Raw genomic sequence first — 23,722 nt, forward strand, 5'->3', positions numbered from 1 at the left:
CACATGATAGCAATGGGTATTGGCAGTTAACTGTCCACTGCGTCAATCGATTCAGTGTTCTGGCTTTGGGGGCAGGGGAGTGCCATCCAGTGTCACCACAGCAACGTCATCTGTGGACCAATGAAGTGGGCCGCCTTCGAGGCTCGCCACATGATTGGGTGAGGGTCTTATAAGCGAGAGAGAAAGAGAGAGGAGGAGGAGAGAGAAAGAGGCAGATAGCAAGAGAGAGACAAAGAGGCAGAGAGAGGAGATAGCAAGAGAGAGACAAAGAGCGGGAGAGACAGAATGGCATGGTGGCACAGTGATTAGCGGGACCCGGGTTCAATTCCCAGCTTGGGTCACTGTCTGCGCAGAGTTTGCGCGTTCTCCCCCGTGTCTGTGTGGGTTTCCTCCGGGTGCTCCGGTTTCCACCCACAGTCGAAAGTACGTGCTGGTTAGATGCTAAATTCTCTCCCAGTGTACCTGAACAGGTGCCGGAGTGTGGGCGACTAGGGGATTTTCGCAGTAACTTGATTGCTAATGTAGGCCTACTTGTGACACTAATAAATAAACTTCAAATTTAATTTTAAAAGAGACTGAGGGAGAGACAGAGAAGAAGACAGAGAGAGGGAGAGAGACAGAGAGAAGAAGACAGAGAGAGGGAGAGAGACATAGGGAAGAAGACAGAGAGAGGGAGAGAGACAGAGAGAAGAAGACAGAGAGAGGGAGAGAGACATAGGGAAGAAGAGGGAGAGAGACATAGGGAAGAAGATAGAGGGAGAGAGAGACAGACAGAGAAGAAGAGAGAGAGATATAGGGGAAGACAGGGAGAGAGAAGAAGATAGAAGACAGAGAGAGAGACACACATAGTCACAGAGACAGAGTGAGAGACATGGAGAAGAGTGTGAAAGAGAGACAGAGATAGACACAGAGAGAGAGGGGGAGACCCAGGAGAGAGACAGAAAGAAGACAGAGGCACACACACAGTCACAGCGACAGAGTGAGAGATACAGTGAAAGAGAGACAGAGATAGACTCAGAGAGAGAGACATTGAGAGAGGAAGAGACAGAGAGAAGACAGAGAGAGAGAGACACAGTCACAGAGACTGAGAGAGACAGTGAAAGACAGATAGAGAGAGGGAGAGACACAGAGAGAGAGAGAGAGGGTCAGATAGACAGAGCTGTCACTCCCCCCACCTTGCCGTGGGGGGATATGGAGGTACCAGCTGGCAAGTTAAAGGTGATGGAGAAATTCTTCAGTCCTGTTCCGCAGCGGAGTTCAGGGAGAGGAGAAGCCAGCGTCAAGGCGGACCCCAGGGGGCGAGGTGGTGGCCCAACCAGGAGGAACTGCCTGCCTTCCCACTCGTCCTTCTCCTCCACCTCCCTGTCGTCGGAGGCCAGCCTCGAGGGGAGCGCCTACGCCCCTCGCCCACTGCTGGTGCGACGGGAGCAGTCCTGCCTGGAGGTGCAGCCGGCGCGGGAGAGCGGCACCGACCCGGCGAACCCCGGTGACGCCAGAGAGGAGCGGGGCCGTGTGTCGCCTCAACAGGCCCTCATCCTGGACCCCCGGCACTGGCAAGGCAGGGCCCCGCAGGACAGGACGCGGCCCACCGAACTGAGGCGGGCCAGGTCGATGGAGTCCGTCACCCTGGGGCCTCCCCAGGGCCCTAGCCCGCCGCCAGGCCCCGGGACACCGGGTGAGGGCAGGAAAGGCCGGAGCGGCCAGGGGCCAGAGCTGGCGCCGGCTGGCGAGAGGTGGGCGAGGCAGAAGGTGAAATTTTCCCGGTTCCTGGACGAGATCACGGCCCAGGTCTTCAGCCCGGCCAGCCTCAGGTTCCTGAGGCCGCAGGACGGGCCCGTCAGAGGGGACGGGGAGCCGAGCGTGGCCAAGGCCGGCGCTGCCTCCTCGCGGGACGCCAAGGCCTGGCAGGAGGAGGCCCCGGCCCGGCACAGGAGGGAGGGCCGGAGCGCCAGCCCCGAGGTGGGGGGGCACTCCCCCGGCCCGCGACGGAGCCCCAAACGCCAGCCGACCGACGAAGGCCCCAGGCAGCCGGAGGGGGTGAGGGGCCCCGAGCCAGGCCCGGCCCGGGCCAGACCCATCCCGCTGGAGGCCGGGCGTCTCGCCACAATGGGCGCCGCTTGGCATCTGGAGCGGGACTCGCCGGGCAGAGGGCACCGCCAGGAGGGAGAAGGAGGCGGCGGCGGCAGCGGCAAGCTGACAGATTCGGCCTCCAGCCTCGAGATGGGCCCGGTTCGCCACCCCCAGCCGGGGACACCCGCCAGGGACACGTACGCCAACTCGAGCTCCAGCCCAGAGGAGCCCTGGGTCATTGAGATACAGCCTCAAGCAGCAGGCCTCGCTCAGGTAAGGAGAACAACTCGTGGGTTCGAATCCCACCAGGGCATCCGTAGAGGTTTACAGCATGGAGATAGGCCCTTCGGCCCAACTTGTCCATGCTGCCCCTTTTATTTTAAACCCCACGTTTGGCCCATATCCCTCTATACCCATCGTACCCATGTAACTGTCTAAATGCTTTTTAAAAGACAAAATTGTACCCCCCTCTACTACTACCTCTGGCAGCTCGTTCCAGACACTCACCACCCTCTGTGTGAAAAAAATTGCCCCTCTGGACCCTTTTGTATCTCTCCCCTCTCACCTTAAACCCTCTAGTTTTAGACTCCCCTACCTTTGGGGAAAAGATATTGACTATCTAGCTGATCTGTGCCCCTCATTATTTTATAGACCTCTACAAGATCACCCCCAAAGCCATACATTAACACTGCAATGGAGTTAATGTGAAATTCCCCTAGTCGCCACAATCTGGCGCCTGTTCGGGTCAACAAACCCTAACCAGCACGTCTTTCAGATTGTGGGAGGAAACCAGAGCACCCGGAGGAAACCCACGCAGACACGGGGAGAACGCGCAGACTCCACACAGACAGTGACCCGAGCCGGGAATCGAACCCGGGTCCCTAGCGCTGTGAAGCATCAGTGTTAACCACTGCACCACCGTGCTGCCTGTGCCTCCTACGCTCCGGGGAAAAGTCTATCCAGCCTCTCCTTGTAACTCAAACCATCAAGTCCCAGTAGCATCCTAGTAAATCTTTTCTGCACTCTTTCTAGTTTAATAATATCCTTTCTATAATAGGGTGACCAGAACTGTACACGGTATTCCAAGTGTGGCTTTACCAATGTCTTGTACAACTTCAACAAGACGTCCCAACTCCTGTATTCAATGTTCTGACCGATGAAACCAAGCATGCTAAATGCCTTCTTCACCACTCTGTACACTTTCAAGGAGCTATGAACCCTATACCCCTAGATCTCTTTGTTCTGTAACTCTCCCCAACGCCCTACCATTAACTGAGTGAGTCCTGCCCTGGTTCCATCGACCAAAATGCAAGGTGATGCATTTATCTAAATTAAACTGCATCTGCCACTCGTCAGCCCACTGGCCCAATTGATCAAGATCTCGTTGCAATCGGAGATAACTTTCTTCACTGTCTACTCTGCCACCAGGCTTGGTGTCATCTGCAAACTTACTAACCGTGCCTCCTATATCCTCATCCAAATCATTAATATAAATGACAAATAACAGTGGACCCAGCACTGATCCCTGAGGCACACCGCTGGTCACAGGCCTCCAGTTTGAAAAACAACCCTCTACAATCATCCTCTGGCTTCTGTCAAGAAGCCGATTTTGTATCCATTTAGCTACCTCACCCTGGATCCCGTGAGATTTAACCTTATGCAACAACCTAGTATGAGGTATCTCCCCCCCGGGTGGGGAAATTCAAATTCGATTAATAAAAAATCTGGAACTATAAAGCCAGTTTCAGTCATGGGAAAACCGTAACAACTATTATTGATTGTCATAAAAAAAAAATTCACTTGTAAAGTGGGTCGCACGGTAGCACAGTGGTTAACCCTGCTATCTCACAGCTCCAGGGACCCGGTTCGATTCCCGGCTCAGGTCACTGTCTGTGTGGAGTTTGCACATTCTCCCCGTGTCTACGTGGGTTTCCTCCGGGTGCTCCAGTTTCCTCCCACAATCCAAAGATGTGCGGGTTAGGTTGATTGGCCATGCTAAAATTGCCCCTTAGTGTCCTGAGATGCGGAGGTTAAAGGGATTAGTGGGTAAATATGTAGGGATATGGGGGTAGGGCCTGGGTGGGATTGTGGTTCGTGCAGACTCAATGGGCCGAATGGCCTCTTTCTGCGCTGTTGGGTTTTTATGATCCTGTGAAGTCATACAGCCCATCTATTCTCCACCTATAGTATCTACCTCTAAAGTGGCGTAACATTCAGGGCTATGGGTCAAGTGTTGGCAAGTGGGATTAGATAGGCAGGGCAGGGCCTTACATGCATCGGTGCAGACTCGATGGGCCAAAGGGCCTGTCCTGCACTGTAGGATTCTGTGAATCACCTCTGAATCTATGCCCCCTTGGGAATGACCCTTCAACCAAGGGGAACAGCCGCTCCCTACTCATCCTGTCGATGGCCCTCAGAATCTTACACACCTCAATGTCCCCTTCTCTGCTCTGGAGAAAACAGTCCAAGTCTATCCAATCTCTCCTTATAGCTCAAACACTCCATCCCAGGCAGCACTTGTTTTTACCGGTCGTGGTATGGAGTACAAGAGCACGGAGGTAATTTTGGAATTGTACAGAGCATTGGTGAGGCCACAGCTAGTAGGTTAGGCTTAGGTCACAATCTTCAAACACTAAGGGGCAATTTAGCATGGCCAATCTGCCCCTAACTTACACATCTTTGGACACTAAGGGGCAATTTAGCATGGCCAATCCACCTAACCTACACATCTTCAAACACTAAGGGGCAATTTAGCATGGCCAATCCACCTAAGTTACACATCTTTGGGACACTAAGGGGCAATTTAGCATGGCCAATCCACCTAACCTGCACATCTTTGGATTCTAAACGGCGATTTAGCGTGGCCAATCCACCTAACCTGCATACCTTTGGACACTAAGGGGCAATTTAGCATGGCCAATCCACCTAACCTGCATACCTTTGGACACTAAGGGGCAATTTAGCACGGCCAATCCACCTAACGTGCACATCTTTGGGCACTAAGGGGCAATTTAGCATGGCCAATCCACCTAACCTACACATCTTTGGACACTAAGGGGCAATTTAGCATGGCCAATCCACCTAACCTACACATCTTTGGACACTAAGGGGCAATTTAGCATGGCCAATCCACCTAACCTGCACATCCTTGGGCACTAAGGGGCAATTTAGCGTGGCCAATCCACCTAACCTACACATCTTTGGACACTAAGGGGCAATTTAGCATGGCCAATCCACCTAACCTACACATCTTTGGACACTAGGGGGCAATTTAGCATGGCCAATCCACCGAACCCGCACATCTTTGGACTGTGGGAGGAAACCGGAGCACCCGGAGGAAACCCATGCAGAGTCTGCACAGACAGTGACCCGAGGCTGGGAATCGAACCCAGGTCCCTGGCGCTGTGAGGCAGCAGTGCTAACCCACTGTGCCACTCCTTTGTTTTCGACCAATTTGGGCAAGTGTTGCTGGCACCCTTCATATCCAAGTTTATGCTGGCTTTTCATTCTGGGGATAGCAACAGCAGAGGTTCTGATTGAGTGAATAAGTTCAGTGTGAAAAGAATTCCGAGGCTGGGAAGACTGATGATCCTTTCTTATTTCTCTCTCCAGGAGATGCTGACCGATGCTCACCATCTGAGGTAGGTTTTCTCTTTTTGGACTCTTCAGCTTCTGTTAGTTTCTTGAATCACTCTGTACTTTTTGACTAGAAATTCTCAAAACCGGGGCAAGTGGTTAGCGCTGCTGCCTCACAGCGCCAGGGAAGTGGGTTCAATTCCTGACTCGGGTCACTGTCTATGTTGAGTCTGCATGTTCTCCCCCCATGGCCAATCCACCTAACCTGCAAATCTTTGGACACTAAAGGACAATTTAGCATGGCCAATCCACCTAACCCGCACATCTTTGGACACTAAAGGACAATTTAGCATGGCCAATCCACCTAACCCGCACATCTTTGGACACTAAGGGGCAATTTAGCATGGCCAATCCATCTAACCCGCACATCTTTGGACACTAAAGGACAATTTAGCATGGCCAATCCACCTAACCCGCACGTCTTTGGACACTAAGGGGCAATTTAGCATGGCCAATCCATCTAACCTGCACATCTTTGGACACTAAGGGGCAATTTAGCATGGCCAATCCACCTAACCCGCACACCTTTGGACACTAAAGGACAATTTAGCATGGCCAATCCACCTAACCTGCACATCTTTGGATACTAAGGGACAATTTAGCATGGCCAATCCACCTAACCTGCACATCTTTGGACACTAAGGGACAATTTAACATAGCCAATCCCCTTAACCTGCACATCTTTGGATTCTAAACGGCGATTTAGCATGGCCAATCCACCTAACCTACACATCTTTGGACACTAAGGGGCAATTTAGCATGGCCAATCCACCTAACCTGCACATCTTTGGACACTAAGGGGCAATTTCGCATGGCCAATCCACCTAACCTACACATGTTTGGATTCTAAGGGGGCAATTTAACATGGCCAATCCACCTAACTTTCAACCCACGCAGGCACGGGGAGAATGTGCAGACTCCGCACAGACAGTGATCCAGGCCAGGATTCGAACCTGGGTCACTGGCACTGAGAGGCAGCAGGGCTAACCCACTGTGCCACCATGCCACCTGTTCCCAGAATCCTTATTGTGAATTTCCTCTGGATCCAAACTAAAGGCCCTTAGTGTTAGAGCGGATTAGTGGGATAAATATGTGGGGTTACGGGGAAAGGACTTGGGTGGGGTTGTGGTCGGTGCAGACTCGATGGGCTGAGTAGCCTCCTTCTGCACTGTCAGGATTTTATGATGAGACTTATATGATTGTATGAATCACGTATAAGGAGTGTTGAAGACTCTGGGTCTGTACTGGATGGAGTTTAGAAGGATGAGGGGGTTGGAATCTCACTGAAACTACCAGAAATCCTGGATAGAGTGGATGTGGGGAAGATATTTCCATTAGGAAGAGATTCATGATGTTGCTAGAATGTGGCAACCTCTCGCAAGGGAACGTGACGGTGTAGTGGTATTATCACTGGACTATTAATCCAGAAACTCAGCTAATGTTCTGGGGGACCTGGGTTCGAATCCCGCCACGGCAGACGGTGGAATTTGAATTCACTAAAAAATGTCTGTGATTAAGAATCTACTGATAACCCATTGTCGGAAAACCCCATCCGGTTCCCTTTAGGGAAGGAAATCTGCCGTCCTTACCTCGGTCTGGCCTACATGTGACTCCAGAGCCACAGCAATGTGGTTGACTCTCAACTGCCCCTCCAAGGGGCAACTGGGCAATAAATGTTGGCCCAGCCAGTGACGCCCATGTCCCGCAGATGAATTAAAAAAAAAAGCTATCCCCATTCTCGTTGTGGGGACTGTGTATCATGGGAAGTGTTGATGTCAGTTCCGTGTCCCCCATGCCCAGGTATATACAGGAGGAGAGCAGCGGCCTACAGAGGAACCTGGGGTGCGCTGCCCACAGGACGGAGAAAATGGATGCTGACTTCAAATCCAGCCACGGGCACCTGGAGACTGAGTTGCAGCGGGCACAGGCCGACCTGGAGGAACTGCGGGCAAAATTCCAGAGGTTAATTAATTTTGATTTGATTTATTATTGTCACAGTATTGTGCAGGTTAGGTGGATTGGCCATGCTAAATTGCCTGTGAGTGTCCAAAGATGTACAGGTTAGGGTGGATTGGCCATGCTAAATTGCCCCTTAGTGTCCAAAGATGTGCAGGTTAGGTGGATTGGCCATGCTAAATTGCCTGTGAGTGTCCAAAGGTGTGTAGGTTAGGGGGATTGGCCATGCTAAATTGCACCTTAGTGTCCAAAGATGTGCAGCTTAGGTGGATTGGCCATGCTAAATTGCACCTTAGTGTCCAAAGATGTGCAGCTTAGGTGGATTGGCCATGCTAAATTGCCCCTTAGTGTCCAAAGATGTGTGGGTTAGGGCTATTGGCCATGCTAAATTGCCCCTTAGTGTCCAAAGATGTGCGGGTTTGGTGAGTTGGCAATGATAAATTGGGATATAGTGAAAGGTATTGTTTCTTGCGCGCTACAGTCAAAGCATACCGTTCATAGAGAAGGAAAGGAGAGGGTGCAGAATGTAGTGTTACAGTCACAGCTAGGGTGTAGAGAAAGATCAACTTAATGCGAGGTAGGTCCATTCAAAAGTCTGACAGCAGCGGGGAAGAAGCTGTTCTTGAGTCGGTTGGTACGGGACCTCAGACTTTTGTATCTTTTTCCCGATGGAAGAAGGTGGAAGAGAGAATGTCCGGGGTGTGTGGGGGTCCTTGATTATGCTGGCTGCTTTTCCCCGAGGCAGCGGGAAGTGTAGACGGAGTCAATGGATGGGAGGCTGGTTTGTGTGATGGATTGGGGCTACATTCACCACCCTTTGTTATTCCTTGCGGTCTTGGGCAGAGCAGGAGCCCAGACCAAGCTGTGATACAACCAGAAAGGATGCTTTCTATGGGGCATCTGTAAAAGTTGGTGAGAGTCGTAGCGGACATGCCAAATCTCCTTAGTCTCCTGAGAAAGTAGAGGCGTTGGTGGGGCTTTTTGAACTATAGTGTTGGAGCTGGCAATGTTAACTGAGGGGAGGGGAGGCGGGGGGAACCTTCTCCTCTGGAGAAGATCCAGAGGAAGTTCACTGATCCCGGGAATGGGTGGCACAGTGGGTTAGCACTGCTGCCTCACAGCGCCAGGGTCCCAGGTTCGATTCCCGGCTTGGGTCACTGTCTGTGTGGAGTTTGCACCTTCCCCCTGTGTCTGCGTGGGTTTCCTCCAGGTGCTCCGGTTTCCTCCCACAGTCTGAAAGATGTGCGGCTTGGGTGCATTGGCCGGGCTAAATTCTCCCTCAATGCACCCGAACAGGCGCTGAAGTATGATGACTAGGGGATATTTGTAGTAACTTCATTGCATTGTTAATGTCAGCCTTACTTATGACACTTATAAATAAAATTTAAAAACTTTAAGTTTAAAACTTTAAAACTTTTCCTCCTCTCTCTATTCTTCTGTTTCTCTCCATCTGTCCCTCTTTCTCTCTCATTCCATCTCTCCCCCCCCCCCACCGCACCCCCTTCCGCTTTGCTCTCTTTTTTGGATTCTCTCTCCCTTCCTTCCATCTCTCTCCCTCTCTTTTTCTCACTTTCTCTCTCTCTCTCGTTCTCTCTCTCTTCCTGCCTTCCATCTCTCTCTCTGTTTCTATCTTTCTCTTTCTCTTTCCTTCTTTCTTTCCCCACTATCCCTCCCACTTCTGTCTTTTTCAGTTTCTCTCTCTATCTCTCTCTCTCTCTCTCTCTTTCTCTTTCTCCCTTCCTTCCATCTCTCTCCCTCTCTTTTTCTCGGTTTCTCTCTCTCGTTCTCTCTTTCTTCCTTCCGTCTCTCTCCCTCTCTTTTTCTCTCTTTCTCTCTCTCTCTCTCGTTCTCTCTTTCTTCCTTCTGTCTCTCTCCCTCTCTTTTTCTCGGTTTCTCTCTCTCTCTCTCTCTCTCTCGTTCTCCCTTCCATCTCTCTCCCTCTCTTTTTCTTGGCTTTTTTCTCTCTCTCTCTTGTTCTCTCTTTCTCCTTCCTTCCATTTCTCTCCCTGTCTTTTTCTCACTTTCTCTCTCTCTCTCGTTCTCTCTTTCTCCCTTCCTTCCATCTCTCCCTCTCTTTGTTTCAGTTTTTCTCTCTTCCTGACTTCCATCTCTCTCTCTGTTTCTATCCCTCTCTCTCTCTTTCCTTCTTTCTTTCCCCACTATCCCCCCTACTTCTGTCTTTTTCATTTTCTCTCTCTATCTCTCTGTCTCTCGTTCTCTCTCTTCCTGACTTCCCCCTCTCTGCCTCTTTTCTTGGCCGTCAAGTCATGGGCTGGGGTTTGACCCTGGAGCTTCTGGCTCAGAGCCAAGAGTGCTTAAACCCTTCCCCAACTGGAAGACCCTCTCCGCTCAACCCCTTGGAGTCCAGTGCGTTTCACCCAGGGTCAGTGAGGTGTGGAGTCCAGACCTGCTCATACTAACTCCAGGTGTGACCTAACCCACCCCACGTCCCGCTGAAGTATCTGACCTCCAGCATTGTGCTTTGTCCCACAGGCTACAGGAGAATTATTCCAACACGCGACACGTCAACGAGCTCATGGAGGAGAAACTCTACACCATCGTAAGTTCGCTCTTGCAAGCTTCTGACACAGGGGAACAGAGGATAGAATAATCCCTACAGTGCAGAAGAGGCCCTTCAGCCCAACAAGTCTGCTCCAACTCCCTGACAGAGTATCTTACTGAGACACTCTCCCTGGAACTGCGCACATTTAGCATGGCCAATCCCCCTAACCTGCACATCTTTAGACACTAAGGAACAATTTAGCATGGCCAATCCACCTAACCTACACATCTTTAGACACTAAGGGGCAATTTAGCATGGCCAATCCACCTAACCTACACATCTTTGGACACTAAGGGGCAATTTAGCATGGCCAATCCACCTAACCTACACATCTTTGGACACTAAGGGGCAATTTAGCATGGCCAATCCACCTAACCTGCACATCTTTGGACACTAAGGGACAATTTAGCATGGCCAATCCACCTAACCTGCACATCTTTGGACACTAAGGGACAATTTAGCATGGCCAATCCACCTAACCTACACATCTTTGGACACTAAGGGGCAATTTAGCATGGCCAATCCACCTAACTTACACATCTTTGGACACTAAGGGACAATTTAGCATGGCCAATCCCCCTAACCTGCACATCTTTGGACACTAAGGGACAATTTAGCATGGCCAATCCACCTAACCTGCACATCTTTGGACACTAAGGGACAATTTAGCATGGCCAATCCCCCTAACCCGCACATCTTTCAGACTGTGGGACAAAACCGGAGCATCCAGAGGAAACCCAAGCAGACACGGGGAGAATGTGCAAACTCCTCACAGACAGTGACCTGAGCCGGGAATCGAACCCGGGTCCCTGGCGCTGTGAGGCAGCAGTGCTAACCCACCTATGTGTCTGTGAAGTTGATTTTAACAGGAGCCATGTGTAATTGAAAATTTAATCACCCTTTCAGTCACAAAGCATGGAGACAGAGAGAAAGGATCTGAATCTGCAGATATCAGAGCTAACCAACAGGCTAACAAATGCCCAGAGAACCATCTGCAACTTGGAAAATATTCACGTAAGTCTCTTTCCATTAAATATTGAGTACAGGTTATTAAAATCTGAGGGAAAGAAATCTGGCCTCAATCTCAAATTAACTAATGCCCTCCTTCTCACGCTCTCCCCAGAGCTCTATATTAATTCCCCAACTAATCCCACTGCCCCGCTCTCTCCCCATAGCCCTGTATCAATCCCCAAACTAATCCCACTGCCCCCGCTCTCTCCCCATAGCCCTGTATCAATCCCCAAACTAATCCCACTGCCCCACTCTCTCCCCACAGCCCTGTATCAATCCCCAAACTAATCCCACTGCCCCGCTCTCTCCCCATAGCCCTGTGTCAATCCCCAAACTAATCCCACTGTCCTGCTCTCTCCCCATAGCCCTGTATCAATCCCCAAACTAATCCCTCTGCCCCCGCTCTCTCCCCATAGCCCTGTATCAATCCCCAAACTAATCCCACTGCCCCGCTCTCTCTCCATCGCCCTGTATCAATCCCCAAACTAATCCCACTGCCCCACACTCTCCCCATAGCCCTGTATCAATCCCCAAACTAATCCCACTGCCCCGCTCTCTCTCCATCGCCCTGTATCAATCCCCAAACTAATCCCACTGCCCCGCTCTCTCTCCATAGCCCTGTATCAATCCCCAAACTAATCCCACTGCCCCGCTCTCTCTCCATCGCCCTGTATCAATCCCCAAACTAAACCCTCTGCCCCCGCTCTCTCCCCATAGCCCTGTATCAATCCCCAAACTAATCCCACTGCCCCGCTCTCTCTCCATCGCCCTGTATCAATCCCCAAACTAATCCCACTGCCCCACACTCTCCCCATAGCCCTGTATCAATCCCCAAACTAATCCCACTGTCCTGCTCTCTCCCCATAGCCCTGTATCAATCCCCAAACTAATCCCTCTGCCCCACTCTCTCCCCATAGCCCTGTATCAATCCCCAAACTAATCCCACTGCCCCGCTCTCTCCCCATAGCCCTGTATCAATCCCCAAACTAATCCCACTGCCCCGCTCTCTCTCCATCGCCCTGTATCAATCCCCAAACTAATCCCACAGCCCCACACTCTCCCCATAGCCCTGTATCAATCCCCAAACTAATCCCACTGCCCCGCTCTCTCTCCATCGCCCTGTATCAATCCCCAAACTAATCCCACTGCCCCGCTCTCTCCCCATAGCCCTGTATCAATCCCCAAACTAAACCCTCTGCCCCCGCTCTCTCCCCATAGCCCTGTATCAATCCCCAAACTAATCCCACTGCCCCGCTCTCTCTCCATCGCCCTGTATCAATCCCCAAACTAATCCCACTGCCCCACACTCTCCCCATAGCCCTGTATCAATCCCCAAACTAATCCCACTGCCCCGCTCTCTCTCCATCGCCCTGTATCAATCCCCAAACTAATCCCACTGCCCCGCTCTCTCTCCATCGTCCTGTATCAATCCCTAAACTAATCCCACTGCCCCACACTCTCCCCATAGCCCTGTATCAATCCCCAAACTAATCCCACTGTCCCGCTCTCTCCCCATAGCCCTGTATCAATCCCCAAACTAATCCCACTGCCCCCGCTCTCTCTCCATCGCCCTGTATCAATCCCTAATCTAATCCCACTGCCCCCCGCTCTCTCCCCATAGCCCTGTATCAATCCCAAACTAATCCCACTGCCCCCCGCTCTCTCCCCATAGCCCTGTATCAATCCCAATCTAATCCCACTGCCCCCCGCTCTCTCCCCATAGCCCTGTATCAATCCCCAAACTAATCCCACTGCCCCGCTCTCCCTCCATCGCCCTGTATCAATCCCCAAACTAATCCCACTGCCCCGCTCTCTCTCCATAGCCCTGTATCAATCCCCAAACTAATCCCACTGCCCCGCTCTCTCCCCATAGCCCTGTATCAATCCCCAAACTAATCCCACAGCCCCGCTCTCTCTCCATCGCCCTGTATCAATCCCCAATCAAATCCCACTGCCCCGCGCTCTCCCCATAATCCCGGTTCACCGGGGCGGGCGAGATTAGAGAACCCGACCCACCACTCCCCCATCCCGTTCCCTTTACCCCCTCTGCCTGAAACATACAATGGTGGAATTATATCCCATGTGCAAATTAAGATAATAATGGTCTTCACACTTGGGCAGAGTGATGTCTACGCAGACCAGCGCGCCTGCACAGGTACCTTTTTTTTGTGTGTGGGCCATATTTTTGTGTGTGAGCCATATTTTTGTGTGTGAGCCATATTTTTGTGTGTGGGCCATATTTTTGTGTGTGGGCCATATTTTTGTGTGTGAGCCATATTTTTGTGTGTGAGCCATATTTTTGTGTGTGGGCCATATTTTTGTGTGGTGGCCATTTTGTGTGGTGGCCATTTTGTGTGGCAGCCATTTTGTTTGGGCCATTTTTTGTGTGTCGGCCATTTTGTGTCAGTTGGAGCCGGTGCCGATGGGTTTTGACTGCATGGCCACAAATTGTCGGCCATTTTGGATCTGCCATTACGTTTGCAAAATGAACCTTTTGTAAGTTTAATGGGCAAAGATAGTGATGTCAGCTTGCCCCCGTTTGTGGTGCACCTTTGTGACTCTTGTGCCTGTGTTTGTTTCTGTTTAGCCGCCTCACCGGGTTGCTACCCTCCTGCCGACGGCCGCCACCCAACACGGGCATGACCTCCTGCACGCCGGTGTTGACCGCTCACCCTTTCTCGACGTTCCTGTCTACACCCCGCCCGCCCCCTTCATGGACGAGGTGCCCGGATCGGGGGCCGAGGGCCCCAACCACCCGATGGCCAAGGTCCCGGCAACGCCGCCAGCAGCCGATAAGCCGCAGCGCCGAGCAAGCGACGGGCTGCACCGCCCGGAAGGGCAAACCTCCCGGTCGGGCCACGAGGAGCCCACCAGGCCGCCGAGGGCACGTCTGTCTTTGGGCCCTCGCAGGCAGACGGCCTTCACCCCGTGGAGCCAGTGCCTCGAGGCCGAGCCTCTCCTGGGGTGGCCGAGCCCGGGGAAAGGGGGCCAGGCCCGAGCGGCCGAGGGGAAGCCGGAGGAGGGGTGCCCGCCCTCGGAGGGCCTCCTTGCCGTCTCCCCCGACGATCCGTTCGGGCCCATCGACCCGGGGGAGCGGCTGACGGCGGCCCTTCGCGCCACGAGCGAAGTAGCCCCGAGGGAGCTGAGCCTGAAGGGAACGTTCCGGAGAGACCGGAATCGGGAGTCGCGCCACCTGCAGGGGGAGGTCAGCAGTTCCGCGGGCTCGGAGGACGAGGCTGCGGAGGGCTGGGGCAAGACGTCGGCGGGCAAGGCCCCAGCCGGCGCCCCAAAGGGCTTCAACTACCAACTAGGCCGAAGCGGCCCCGCCAAGTTGTCCCAGTGCCCCCCTCCGCCTGGCCTGGAGGGAAAGGGCGACTTCCCCCTCTCCCCGGGGCCGCTGGGAGCCAGCCGCGGCCCGACAACCCCACCCGGCCTGGCGAGGAGCTGGGCCCACCGTTGGGGCGAGGAAATCGGCCGCCAGCTCTCCGGGTGGGGCCGTGATGAGGAGGAGGAGGAGGAAGCCACAGCGCGCAGGCCCCGGGCAGCCGCCGGGAGGACCAGCGGAGGCGGGGAGGGCGCGGCGAGGGGTGGCCTGGAGCCAACAGCGAGGGCACGGCCTTCTCCCGAGCACCCTCCAGCCACGGCGCCCAGAAAACACCGGAACCAGGCTGCCACCAGGGAGTAGGCCTTGCCAAGTGGTTAGGCGTAACCGCGACCTCTGAACAACACACGACCTCCCCCATCTTGTAAATACAGATGACCTGACCCGCCCCTGATTGGAGGAGGAGGAGGACCGACGTACAATAGGCCCAAATGCGTGAGAAAAAGATTGAATGGGACCAGTCAGATGCTGGGAATGACATTCAGTGCTCTCCATGCTGCCTCCATCTTGTGCCAACCACCATTTCCTTTCTATGACTTTAAGATTGATGGCGGATTTGCCCATGTTATTCATTCCTGGGACATGGGTGTCGCTGGCTGGCTAATATTTATCCCCCATCCCTAGTTGCCCCTTGAGAAGGTGGTGGTGAGCTGCCATCTTGAATCGCTGCAGTCCACGTCCTGTGGGTTGACCCACAATGCCGTTGGGGAAGGAATTCCAGGATTGTGATTGGACATCAGTCAGCTCCCCCGTGTGTGTGGTGTAGGTACACCCACAGTGCTGTTAGGGAGGGAGTTCCAGGATTGTGATTGGACATCAGTCAGTCCCCCGTGTGTGTGGTGTAGGTACACCCACAGTGCTGTTAGGGAGGGAGTTCCAGGATTGTGATTGGACATCAGTCAGTCCCCCGTGTGTGTGTGGTGTAGGTACACCCACAGTGCTGTTAGGGAGGGAGTTCCAGGATTGTGATTGGCCATCAGTCAGTCCCCGTGTGTGTGGTGTAGGTACACCCACAGTGCTGTTAGGGAGGGAGTTCCAGGATTGTGATTGGACATCAGTCAGTCCCCCCGTGTGTGTGTGTGGTGTAGGTACACCCACAGTGCTGTTAGGGAGGGAGTTCCAGGATTGTGATTGGACATCAGTCAGTCCCCCGTGTGTGTGGTGTAGGTACACCCACAGTGCTGTTAGGGAGGGAGTTCCAGGATTTTGACCCCAGCCACAGTGAAGGAACGGCCGATATATTTCCAAGTCGGGATGGTGAGTGGCTCGGAGGGGGGGAACTTGCAGGGGGTGGTGTTCCCCATGTGTCTGCTGCCCCCCCCCCCCTTGTCCTTCTAGGTGGTAGAGGTGGTGGGTTTGGAAGGTGCTGTGGAAGGAGCCTTGGTGAGTCGCTGCAGTGCATCTTGTAGATGGTACACACTGCTGTCACTGTGCATCGGTGGTGGAGGGAGTGAATGTTTGTGGTTAGCGTGTCGATCGAGCGGGGCTGCTTTGTCCTGGATGGTGTCGAGCTTCTCGAGTGTTGTTGGGAGCCGCACTCATCCAGGCAAGTGGAGAGTATTCCATCACACTCCTGAATGTCTAATGCCTCTCATAAACTTGGAGACTCCTATCAGGTCGCCCCTCAACCTCCGCCACCTCTACCACCTAGAAGGACAAGGCGGGGTGGGACAGCAGACACATGGGGAACACCACCCCCTGCAAGTTCCCCCCCTCCGAGCCACTCACCATCCCGACTTGGAAATATATCGGCCGTTCCTTCACTGTGGCTGGGGTCAAAATCCTGGAACTCCCTCCCTAACAGCACTGTGGGTGTACCTACACCACACACGGGGACTGACTGATGTCCAATCACAATCCTGGAACTCCCTCCCTAACAGCACTGTGGGTGTACCTACACCACACACACGGGGACGGACTGATGTCCAATCACAATCCTGGAACTCCCTCCCTAACAGCACGGTGGGTGTACTTACACCACACGGGGACTGCTACAGATTCAAGATGGCGGCTCACCCACCACCTTCTCCAGGGGGGTAATTAGGGATTGGGGGGGTAAATACTGGGCCTGGCCAACGAGGCCCCGCATCCTGTGAATGCAAGGAAGACTGGGATGAGGGGGGAATGGGTGGCGGGAAGAGTTTTATTAAACACTGTGACCAAAACTCGGAACATTGCCCAAGTAAAAGAGCTGAAAACTAACTATGCTCCCGACTGTCCATTTGTACTTTAGGATCAATCAACTCTCTCAACTGTCATGGGTTATCTGTCTCTATCGTGTAGCTGATGTACCATATATAAAATTGTTTCTTAATAAACTTAATAAGAAAACCTTCAAATCGCTGAACTGGCCCACTCATATAAATGGGATTGGGAAAACTCAAGTGTGTATCTCACCCAGGCCCTCTCCCCCACCCAACCCCCCAAAACACCACGCAGTTAGCATGGCCAATCCACCCAACCCACACATCTTTGGACACTAGGGGGCAATTTAGCATGGCCAATCCATCTAACCTGTACATCTTTGGACACTAAGGGACAATTTAGCATGGCCAATCCACCTAACCTGCATATCTTTGGACACTAAGGGGCAATTTAGCATGGCCAATCCCCCTAACCTACACATCTTTGGACACTAAGGGGCAACTTAGCATGGCCAATCCACCCTAACCTGCATATCTTTGGACACTAAGGGGCAATTTAGCATGGCCAATCCACCTAACCTGCATATCTTTGGACACTAAGGGGGAACTTAGCATGGCCAATCCCCCTAACCTGCACATCTTTGGACACTAAGGGGCAATTTAGCATGGCCAATCCACCTAACCTACACATCTTTGGACACTAAGGGGCAATTTAGCATGGCCAATCCACCTAACCTACACATCTTTGGACACTAAGGGGTAATTTAGCATGGCCAATCCAGGTAATCTGCACATCTTTGGATACTAAGAGACAATTTAGCCCTTTTGACCCTCCGAGATCTCTGCGCTCCTCCAATTCCAGCCTCTTGGGCATCCCCCAATTCCCATCACTCCACCATTGGCAGCCGTGCCTTCAGCTGTCTCTGGCAGGGGAACGGGGGGGGGCTTTGGAACTCTGGAATCCCCTCTCTCTAGCTCTCCAGCCCTTTCTCTCTTCCCCTTAAAAACACTCCTTAAAACCCAGTGTGCGGCTAATGTCACTAATTGATCCCATGAGGCAATGTTTTTCTCTCACCCACCATGGTAATCGTAGTGGGTGGGGTTGGGGGAGGGGGAGATGGTGGGGTCTGGTAGACTATGCAAAGATCCACTGACCTGGGGCGGGATTGTCCAGTTTTGGGGTGAGTGTTTTGGGAAAATTCCGCCCATAGCTTGACATATTGTTTTATAATATTGCAATGAGGCATCTTGGGAGTGTTATAATGGTTCAGTTTGCCATTGACATACCTGTTGTTATTCCTGCCACTCTCGTTAAGACGTTTTTGTACCAAAAACTCGCCCTGGGGGCAAATTATTTCAAGGCGGAGGGCTTGTGAAACAGGAGGAGGCCATTTGGCCCTTCGAGTTTGCCTGTCCATTCATCGCCATCATGGCTGATCGTCCAACTCAACAGCCTCATCCTGCTTTCTCCCCTTTGATCCCAAGTCGCCTCTTGAAATACATTCAATGTTTCGGCATCAGCTACTTCCCGTGGGGATGAATTCCACCGGGTCTCCTCACCTCCGTCCTAAATGGTCTACCCCCAACCCTCAGACTGTGACCGCCCCCTGCTGGTTCGGATGTGGAGATGCCGGCGTTGGACTGGGGTAGTAAGCACAGTAAGAAGTCTCACCACACCACGTTAAAGTCCAACAAGGTTTATTTGGTAGCACAAGCTTGAGGGGCGCTGCCCCTTCATCAGGTGAGTGGTGGACATAGATCGACACAGACACAATTTGCAAGATAATGATTGAAAAGCGGGGTGATCAAGTCTTTACGGGTGCAGACAATGTGAGCGGAGAGAGGGTTAAGCACAGGTTAAAGAGATGTGTGTTGCCTCCAGGCAAGACAGTGAGATTTTGCAAGCCCAGGCAAGTTGTGGGGGTTACAGATGGTTCTGGACTCCCCTCACCATCAGGAACATCCTCCCTGCATCTCCCCTGTCTAGTCCTGGTAGAATTTTATAAATCTCCATGAGATCCCCCCCCTCTCTGAACTCCAGCGAAAATAATCCTAACCTCGTCAATCTCTCCTCGTCCATCAGTCCCCGGGGAATCAGCCTGGTAAACCTCCGCTGCACTCCCTCGAGAGCAAGAACACCCTCCCTCAGATGAGGAGACCAAAACTGCTCACAATACTCTAGGTGTGGCCTCACCAAGGCCCTTGTATAAGCGCAACAACACATCCCTGTACGCGAAACCTCTCGCCACGAAGGCCAACGTACCATTTGCCATCTTTACCCGCCTGCTGCACCTGCATGCTTACCCTCCAGCGACCGGTGCGCCCAGATCCCTCTACACACTCCCCTCTCCCAGCTTACAGCCATTCGGGTAGTAATCTGCCCCCTTGTTTTTGCTTCCAAACCTCACCTTTATCCCAGTTGGGTTCACGAAGAGAACAATCTCTCAGATCCTGGCAAGATGGTGGCTCGCCCACCACCTTCTCAAGGGGGCAATTAGGGGGATAAATTTTGGTCCTGTCCAACGATGCCCACATCCTGCAAAATAATATTTCTAAAAATGTCATGGGGTGGGGGTTAGCAAGTGAAGAGAGAAACAGAGTTAAACGTTGAGTCCGATGTGGCTTAAGAATCCTATTGGATTCACAAATTCTGTTTCTCTCTACGGAAGGAACTGGAGTATAATGTTAGCAAGTATGAGGTTATCCACTTTGGTAGAAATAATAGTAGGAGGGATTATTATTTAAAGGGTGAAAAGCTGCAGCGTGCTACGGTGCAGAGGGATCTGGGGGTCCTTGTGCATGAATCGCAAAAACCCAGTCTGCAGGTGCAGCAGGTGATCAAGAAGGCGAATGGGATGCTGGCCTTTATAGCGAGGGGGATAGAATATAAAAGTAGGGAGGTCTTGCTGCAACTGTACAGGGCACTGGTGAGGCCGCAGCTGGAGTACTGTGCGCAGTTTTGGTCGCCGTACTTGCGTAAGGATATATTGGCCTTGGAGGGAGTGCAGAGGAGGTTCACTAGGCTGATACCGGAGATGAGGGGGTTGGACTATGAAGAGAGACTGAATAGACTGGGTCTGTACTCGTTCGAGTTTAGAAGGATGAGGGGGGATCTTATAGAGACGTATAAGATAAGGAAGGGGATGGATAGGGTAGAGGTAGAGAGATTCTTCCCGCTTAGAAAGGACAGCAGGACTAGAGGGCACAGCCTCAAGATAAGGGGGAGGCAGTTTAGATCGGAGTTGAGGAGGAACTTCTTCACTCAAAGGGTGGTGAATCTCTGGAATTCTCTGCCCGTTGAAGTGGTGGAGGCTACCTCGCTAAATATATTTAAGACGCGGGTAGATAGGTTTTTGACAGACAGGGGAATTAAGGGTTATGGGGAGAGGGCAGGAAAGTGGAACTGATCCACTTCAGATCAGCCATGATCTTATTGAATGGCGGGGCAGGCTCGAAGGGGTAGATGGCCTCGTCCTGCTCCTGTTTCTTACGTTCTTAAATATCAACTTTGTTTCTCCCTCTGCGAGATATGCTATCAGGCCCACTTCCGGAACGTTTTGTTACCATTTCGCCCGGAGAGACCTTGAGTTTTGTTTTCCCAATTTGGATGTGCTGAGGTTTCTCGATGACCTGCAACATTTTTGAAACTTTTAGTTCAACGCTCGAAAGGCCTAAGCGTAGGGAGCTACAGACCGAGTGCTGGGAAACGGGGGTTAGGATAGATAGGTGCTAGGTGGGCTGGAACAGACTTGAATCTGTGTAATAATGATGTCAGATCACATGACTGCCCTGGACTTCTCCCCATGACGACACTATCATTGAGAAAGCCCCACCTCCTACTTTCTCAGGAGGCTAAGGAAATTTGGCATGTCCGCTACGACCCTCACCAACTTTTACAGATGCCCCATAGAAAGCATCCTTTCTGGTTGTATCACAGCTTGGTCTGGGCTTCTGCTCTGCCCAAGACCACAAGGAACGACAAAAGGGTGGTGAATGTAGCCCAATCCATCACACAAACCAGCCTCCCATCCATTGACTCTGTCTACACTTCCCGCTGCCTCGGGGAAAAGCAGCCGGCATAATCAAGGACCCCCCCACACACACTCCGGACATTCTCTCTTCCACCTTCTTCCGTCGGGAAAAAGATACAAAAGTCTGTAGATTCTTAATTCCAGATTTTTTTTACTGAATTCAAATTCCACCATCTGCCGTGATGTGATTTGAACCCAGGTCCACAGTAGTGAGTGTGAAAGGGTACCAACTGACTCAGGAACAGCTTCTTCCCTGCTGCCGTCAGACTTTTGAATGGACCTACCTCGCATCAAGTTGATCTTTCTCTACACCCTCGCTGTGACTGTAACACTACGTTCTGCACCGTCTCCTTTCCTTCTCTATGAACGGTATGCTTTGTCTGTATAGCGCGCAAGAAACAATACTTTTCACTGTATCCCAGTACATGTGACAATAATAAATCAAATCAAATACTAAGCTGATCTTTCTCTAACCCTAGCTGTGACTGTAACACTACAGTCTGCACTACATTCTCCTTTCCTTCTCTATGAATGGTATGCTTTGTCTCTATAGTGCGCAAGGAACAATACTTTTCACTGTATCCCAATACATGTGACAATAATAAATCAAATCAAATATTAAGTTAACCTTTCTCTACACCCTCGCTGTGACTGTAACACTACATTCTGCACCCTCTCCTTTCCTTCTCTATGAATGGTATGTTTTGTTTGTATAGCATGCAAGAAACAATACTTTTCACTGTATCCCAGGACATGTGACAATAACAAATCAAATCAAATATTAAGTTAATCTTTCTCTACACCCTCGCTGTGACTGTAACACTACATTCTGCACTACATTCTCCTTTCCTTCTCTATGAACAGTATGCTTTGTCTGTATAGCGTGCAAGAAACAATACTTTTCACTGTATCCCAGGACATGTGACAATAATAAATCAAATCAAATATTAAGTTAATCTTTCTCTACACCCTAGCTGTAACTATAACTATAATATATAATATATAGAGGGCGGGAAAGTGGAACTGAGCAGCGACAGATCAGCCATGATCTTATTGAATGGCGGGGCAGGCTCAAAGGGCTGGATGGCCTACTCCTGCTCCTATTTCTTATGTTCTTATGTTCTTATAACACTATAATCTGCACTCTTTCACACACACACAAACACGCACACACATGCGAAAACACAAACTCACGCACATGCGCACAAGCACTCAAGTTCTGGGGGACCCGGGTTCGAATCCCGCCACGGCAGACGGTGGAATTTGAATTCAATAAAAAATATCTGGGATTAAGAATCTACTGGTGACCCATTGTGGGAAAAACCCATCCGGTTCCCTTTAGGGAAGGAAATCTGCCGTCCTTACCCCGGTCTGGCCTACATGTGACTCCCAGAGCCACAGCCAATGTGGTTGACTCTCAACTGCCCCTCCAAGGGGCAACTAGGGACGGGTAATAAATGTTGGACCAGCGAACGATGGCCATGTCCCAGGGATGAATATTTTAAAAAGTGATCTTAACTGCTGCCCCCTAAGAGGACTCTCAGTTCAAGGAGTCAGATAGGGATTGAAACATAGAAACTAGAAGCAGGAGAAGGCCATTCGGCCTTCTAGCCCCGCTCCACCATTCATTACGATCAGGGCTAATCATCAAACTTAATATCCTGATACCCCCCCCCCACCAATATCCCTCGATCCCTTTAGCCCCCAAGACCGATATCTAATTCCTTCCTGAAATCACACAACGTTTTGGCCCCAACTACTTTCTGTGGGAGTGAATCCCGCCGCTCTCTGGGTGACGGAATCTCTCCCCACCTCAGTCCTAAAAGGGTTTACCCCCTTATCCTCAAACTCTGACCCACTGGACTCCCCCCACCACCATGGGGGAACATTCTTTCTGAATCTACCCTGTCTAACCCTGTTAGAATTTTATAAGTTTCTATCAGATTTCCCCCTCTCACTCTTCTAAACTCCAGTGAATATAATCCTAACCCACTCAGTCTCTCCTCATCCCAGGAATTAGCCTGGGAAACCTTCGCTGTGCTCCCTCTCTCGCAAGGAACATCCTTCCCCAGATAAGGAGACCAAAACTGCTCGCAATACTCCAGGTGTGTCCTCACCAACGCCCTGTACAATTGTAGCAAAACATCCCAACCCCTATACTCCAAAGTTTTAACGTTTATTTATTAGTCACAAGTAAGGCTTATGTTAACACTGCAGTGAAGTTACTGTGAAAATCCCTTAGTCGCCACACCTGTTCGGGTTACACTGAGGGAGAATTTAGCACCCTAACCAGCACGTCTTTTGGACTGTGGGAGGAAACCGGAGCACCCGGAGGAAACCCACACAGACACGGGGAGAATGTGCAGACTCCACACAGAGAGTGACCCGAGCTGGGAGTCGAACCCAGATCTCTGAGACAGCAGTGCTAACCCACTGTGCCACCCCAAAGAATTTTGTTGCCAGTGTCAAAGTAAAAATAAAGTTAAGTTTATTTATTAGTCAAAAATAAGGCTTACATTAACACTGCAATGAAGTTACTGTGAGAATCCCCTAGCTGCCACACTCCTGTTCGGGTTACACTGAGGGAGAATTTAGCACCCTAACCAGCACGTCTTTGGACTGTGGGAGGAAACCGGAGCACCCAGGAGGAAACCCACGCAGACACGGGGAGAATGTGCAGTCTCCGCACAGACCAAGCCGGGAATCGAACCCGGATCCCCGGCATTGTGAGACTGGACGTGTAGAAAGTTCTGGACACTGAGAGACCCAAAAACGTTTTCACCGGAAGGTATGTGCTTTGCTACGTTAAGTGGAAATAAAAGCAGCTTATCCCTAAGAGGAGGGGAGGTAAAATTGTACCCGCAACGCCCACCCCCCCGCCCCTCAAGCCCACACTTTCCACGGAACGTCCTCCGTACCAGAAAAACAC

General features: G+C 51.6%; 1 protein-coding gene across 1 annotated transcript; it reads left to right on the top strand.

The window, feature by feature from the left end:
- The first annotated feature begins 1,056 nt into the window (after positions 1-1,056).
- LOC145339548 (uncharacterized) lies at positions 1,057-14,921 on the top strand. The gene is made up of 6 exons (XM_080184028.1): positions 1,057-2,343; positions 5,683-5,711; positions 7,507-7,668; positions 10,156-10,222; positions 11,132-11,239; positions 13,824-14,921. Exons 1-6 carry the CDS (start codon positions 1,192-1,194, stop codon positions 14,919-14,921), a joined length of 2,616 nt encoding a protein of 871 aa, XP_080040154.1. The 5' UTR covers positions 1,057-1,191.
- Positions 14,922-23,722: the final 8,801 nt, after the last annotated feature.

This window comes from Carcharhinus amblyrhynchos, unplaced genomic scaffold, assembly GCF_965287045.1.
Source record: "Carcharhinus amblyrhynchos unplaced genomic scaffold, sCarAmb.v2.hapA scaffold_531, whole genome shotgun sequence".
NCBI lineage: Eukaryota > Metazoa > Chordata > Chondrichthyes > Carcharhiniformes > Carcharhinidae > Carcharhinus > Carcharhinus amblyrhynchos.